General features: G+C 47.0%; 1 protein-coding gene across 1 annotated transcript in view; it reads right to left on the bottom strand.

Moving 5' to 3' along the window:
• The window catches only part of Iqgap2 (IQ motif containing GTPase activating protein 2), a 314,540-nt gene that overhangs the window by 111,942 nt on the left and 197,389 nt on the right, over positions 1-5,209 (bottom strand). The window contains exons 10-11 of the mRNA XM_012517419.2: positions 4,762-4,922; positions 3,713-3,750 (exon numbers count right to left, since the gene is read on the bottom strand). Coding sequence (XP_012372873.2) covers positions 3,713-3,750; positions 4,762-4,922 — 199 coding nt within the window. The remainder of the gene's footprint in view (positions 1-3,712; positions 3,751-4,761; positions 4,923-5,209) is intronic.

The following is a 5,209-nucleotide window of genomic DNA, read 5'->3' as shown; positions in this document are numbered from 1 at the left end:
TTTTGAGACAGGGTATCACTAAATCAGTCATTAAGTTTTAGAGAAAAGCTTACCCATCTTGATAGATTATGAGAAATTCTCATTTCTCCACCATCAATTTTGCTATAAAAATCACAGAACCAGGACTGGAGCTGTAGCTCTGTGATAGAGCGCTTCGCTAGCACAGGTGAGGGCCTGTGTTCCATCCCCAGCAGCGCAACAAACAAACAACAACACAGTTAGGCTAGGCTACTGTGACGAAGGTAGCCAGAAGGAAAGGAGCTCTAGAGTTCAGTTTGCATTTCCAGCTTCACTCCGGGAAATGATGAATGGCCCTCCATGTGCAGTTCCACTGCTGGATAGCTCTAGGGGTTCGCTGATAGCCGAGTTTCAAAGAAGAAACACTTGAAGTCTAAAACCTTTTCTGGTTGTGTGGTGCATTTTTTCAACATTTTACATGATTCAGGGTCTTCCACAAAAGTAGCTTGAGTGAAAAGCCTTATTCAAAATAGGATGTGGTGCTAACATTTGCTGTCTGTACCCGGATGAGGTCCACCTACATTGGCTGGAAACTGGCTCAGGGTTATGGGTGAGATTTTTACTGAGTCATGGGTGAGATTTTTACTGAGTTATGGGTGAGATTTTTACTGAGTTATGGGCCTATGGAAATACTCTGCTACATTATTGATACAGTCCATGCTGAATAATACAGCAATCACAGCAGAGAGAAGTGGCAGCTTATACCAGCTGGCAGCCCAGAGAGGTCAGGACCATTGTACAAGAAAGTGCAAAATTCCTCTAGGCATTTTATATGCTTAACATCAAAATGAGGCCCCACAGGATAAAGATAAAAATGCTTAAGAATGGACAAAGAAGAACTCACAAGCACCATCCTCCCTTTAGAAATGAATACTAACTGGAGAAAGGAGAAGATTTTAGGAGGAACTTCCAGAGCTCCTCAGGCTTTTCCCAATGAATAGGAGTCTTCAGAACTGGTGGAATCAGCTTTGGGAATGACTCCATAGTCTACCCAAACAGGTGTCTGTCCTGCATTCCTGAGCACTCTCTGACTTCAGCAGTGGACAGGCTGGTCAGGCTAGCATTTTAACAGACCAGGGACACTGAGAAGACAGCAATCTCACCGAGTTCAGCAGATGCTCAGTAAACATCTACTGTAGGCAAAATGTGTGGTGGGCACTGTGGGGTGACAGGGAGGAACCACACGCAGCCTCTACCTCAGAACCACTCAGCCCAGTGGGTAAGATGACACCAAAAGACCATAAAAGCCAGAGCACAGGTAAGGCCATCGAAGTACAGACAGTCCCTAAGAGGCATGCCAGGTTCAAGGGACTGAGAAAGGTAGGGGAACTCTTATCCCATGAACACCTTCCCCGAGGCAGGCACTGAATCAGGTACTCAGTCTTTAAGACAGGTCTGAGGATGCAGAGTGGGCTTTTTGGTTGCCTTATTCCGTTTATGCTTTATCTATGAAGAATAAAGGACTTAGCAGGGAAGGTCGCTCTCAGAGAGTGTTCCTTTAATCACATCATGTTGGCTCTAACAAGACAGAACTTAGCTGAGATGGGGGAAGCAGGGACATAACTCATGGGCTTGTCACCTGCACTAGGTAGGGCTCTGAGACCGGGCTGAGCAGTGCTATGTGAAAGCACCAAGTTCCTGAGGAGCTGACACAGGAACAAACAGGCCTGCAAATCCATGGTGTGGGCAGACCAAGCTTGGCTAAAGTGCAAAGTAGCAGTGGTACCAAGAGCCGGGTTAGCAAGTTTGCTGTGAGTCCTCCATTCGGATAAGGACAGGGAACAAGTAAATAGAATAAATACAGCTACATTTTAGAACAACTAATCTGGAAACAGTGGCTGCACAGAGCCAAAGCCACCCCATATGTCACTCTGGGGAGAATTAGACAAGGAATCCTTTTGGGCAAACAGAGCCCCAGGAGTGGAAGCTGTGGTGAACAGGCTTTTAGCAACTTTATGAGGGTGGCCTAGTTAGTACCCTTGGGCTATGAAGACCCTGAGAAGGAGTGGCCTTGGATGGAACAGTACTTTTCCAACTTGGGAACCTAAAAATCTGGGCATCTGGGAATGCAGGTTGAGAGGAAGACCTTGGAAGTGAAACGCAGAAACTGGGGAAGACCACACAGGGCCAACGCACCAATACAAGGACTGGAGCAGACCCTGAACTCTCCTGTGGGTACTGGGTCCCCCAAGTGGCTGCTCAGGGGAATCAGAACATGCTTAAGCCCAATTGTTAGAAATCATCCAAATGCTCACATATCAAATATTTCTCACAATGCATTGTTGAATTCTGTTTTTGCAGGCCTCAGTTTCCACCAGAAGTACTGCTACGGTTTGCGTGAGTGGCCCCCAGATGTCCACTGGTAAAGGCCTGGTCCCCAGGGGCTGCTACAGGGAAGCAGTGGAACTGTGGGGGGAGGGCCCCAGGTCCCGGGGTACACGCCCCTGAGGGGGGTCATGGGGCCCCAGTCCATTTCTGTCTTGTTTCCTGGCTCAGGAGGTGAGCAGTGGACTCTGCCATGACGCACTGCTTCAACTGCTTTATGAACTAGAAAATACAGAAGATAGAGCTAACATATAAGCCTCTCCTCTTTTAAAGTGTATTATCGCTGGTACTTGGCTATAGTAGCATGAAGCTAATACAGGTATAAATGTAGTTTTCAAGTGGACTGGGACTACTTCCAGATGGGATGTTTATAATGCAGGAATTTATTATAAAAATGAGCATGTAAGTGAGGGGACACCATCCTCTAGGGGACAGTGGTCTGGGGTGCTAACTATGTGGAAGTCTTGACAATGACATCCTGAGATGTCGCACTACAATGTCAACTTTACCAAGGTTGACCAGCTGTGCCTTCTACTCAGACCCAGGAGTGACTGAAGCCGGCTGGGTCAGAGTGCGTGAAGAGATCAGCGAGGAAAGAGGTAGGGAGCATGCTGTGGAGCTTATAACGGAAACAGCAGGGGGCTCCAGGGCTGCATGCAGTGGTGGAAAGTGGGCCTGTCGGGGCAGCTGGGACACAGCAGGGCTGGCAGCGGCAGAGGGGGCGTGAGGTGAGCCTGCGAGTGCTGGGCTGGGTATGCGGGTGGTGCCACTAGCGACAACAGTGGAGGCAGAAATAAATGGCCTTGGAAGCAAACTCGGAATTATGTGACCCCCAAGGGCTGAGATGAATTACGGCAAGAACATTTTTCTTCAGGATGACTAAAAAACAAGAAAATCCACCGTCCTCCCTCTTTGGTCATTTTCTATGCAATTTATCTAAGATGTAACACTCTTTTGATTTTTCCTGAGCAACTCTATGTGACCCAAGACAACTAGCAAATGGAAAGCAGTCCCTTTGGAAGCAGGAGCAGAAAGCGGTTGTCAAGACCTGAGCAGACATCGCCCCCTGGTGGCCAAAAGAATCTAGGTTCACTCCTTTTAATTCATGTCTTCTGAATCAAACATTGGTCTTAAGGAATCTCTAATTTGGGCTGGGAGAGTAGCTCAGTGGTAGGGTCCTTGTTTAGCATGTGGTTAAACCTCCATCACCAAAAAAGAAAAAAAAAACCAACCCTAATTTGGCTCCTAATTTTGGCCCCTTACTTTCCACTCTAGATCCACTGTAGCATTTTATACCACCATAAACTGTACCATCTTGGTAGGACATTTGAAGAACACAAAAATGAAAGCACTAACTCGAGGTGCTCACCCAATGCCTTGCCCAATGTGCTCTCAGGATGCCATGGCCTTACAATCGGAAGAACAGAGTTAGGGCCCGACTGCCCAACTTTGGGACCGCAACTCCAGACTCAGTTTCCTCATCAATACATTGAAAAATTGGATTAGCTGATTATTAAGCTTGCTTCTAACTCTTTTACAGTCAATGTCTAAAAAAATCACTTCTTGGCCTTTTGGCTAAGATCAAGTGTTGTCTCAAAACAACAACAGCTGCAGCAACAAAACAAAAAACCAAAAACCAACCCTGAGGGTAAGTCTTATTTCTCTATTGCCCCCCTCCTCCCCAATAATGGGGATTGAACCCAGGTCTTTAATCATTTTTACCTTTTATTTTTCTTTTAAGAGTCATGATAAATCTTTAAGTTGCCCATGCTAGACTTGAACTAGCAATCCTGTCTTAGACTGCCAGAGTGCTGGGATTACAGGTGGGCAGTTCTTGTGTTTCTCTGCTACTTCAAAGTCTGTCCTTAACTACCAAAAGATGATTCTTTTTACCTCCTGTCTCAGTTACTCTTCTCTTCTTGCTGGGACAAACACCTGACCCTCAAAATGAAGGAAGAAAAGGTTCATTTAGCTCACAGTTACTGGAGGTCCATATTCAGCTTCCAAGGCAGAGGGGCACATGGCAGAGGGCAACCTTTCATGGTGGCAGCAAAGAGCACAGAGCAAAGGGAGTGGCAGCAGCTCAGGCAGCAAGCCAGCCTCTCTTCCCTCCTTGTGCTGTAATGCAAATTACCTGTCCCAGGGCAGGTACAGCATCCACACCCACAATAATCAATCACAAACTCCAGAAGACACCCCATGAATACATGAGGCTTTGGGGGCACAACTAGACACAAACCATAACAGCCCTCCAAAGGATTACTGTAAAGAAGGCTTCTAGTTAGAAAGACACTTAGAGTACTAGCTCTTAAGAAACAGGAGAGTAGGAAATATAGCTTTTGCACAGAGAAAGAGATTCTTAGTAGGTGAGACTAATATGTATTTCTATGCTGAAAGGATCAGGAGAAGGCCCCTTACCGTTCTATGTACACTTCGTCCAGGTTGTTGAACCCTATGGAGGGGCTTCTGAGTTGGTTCTGCACGGACACGAGATTGTTGCTGTCCAAGGCTTGGTTCAGCAATGCCACTGCAGATAGCATTTCTACCGCGATCAGGAGCTCCTCATGCGCCAGGTAGTTCTGTTGGCAAACACATGGCAGTGTCAGGGGGGCCTGTGTGTTAGCTCAGTTGTGTAAGCATCTGCTTGGGCAAACCCAATCAGATGTAGGGGACCGTGGTTCAATCCTCAGCTCCACATGCCTTACCAGTCCCGCTCGTAGGGCAGCCTGAGCCAGCTCCACAAAAAAAAAAAAAAAAAAAAGGAAATCCATCACATGGCAGTGTCAGCCGCCCGAGTTGCACACCATACGCATGTGATGTAGAAAAGGTGCAGGTGTTGAGAGGCCAGCAGGAACAGGGGGCACTG

Source organism: Octodon degus, unplaced genomic scaffold (genome assembly GCF_000260255.1).
Source record: "Octodon degus isolate 3935 unplaced genomic scaffold, OctDeg1.0 scaffold00177, whole genome shotgun sequence".
Taxonomy (NCBI): Eukaryota; Metazoa; Chordata; class Mammalia; order Rodentia; family Octodontidae; genus Octodon; species Octodon degus.
The sequence above is the reverse complement of the archived record's forward strand: the minus strand, read 5'-3'. Positions and strand labels throughout refer to the sequence as shown.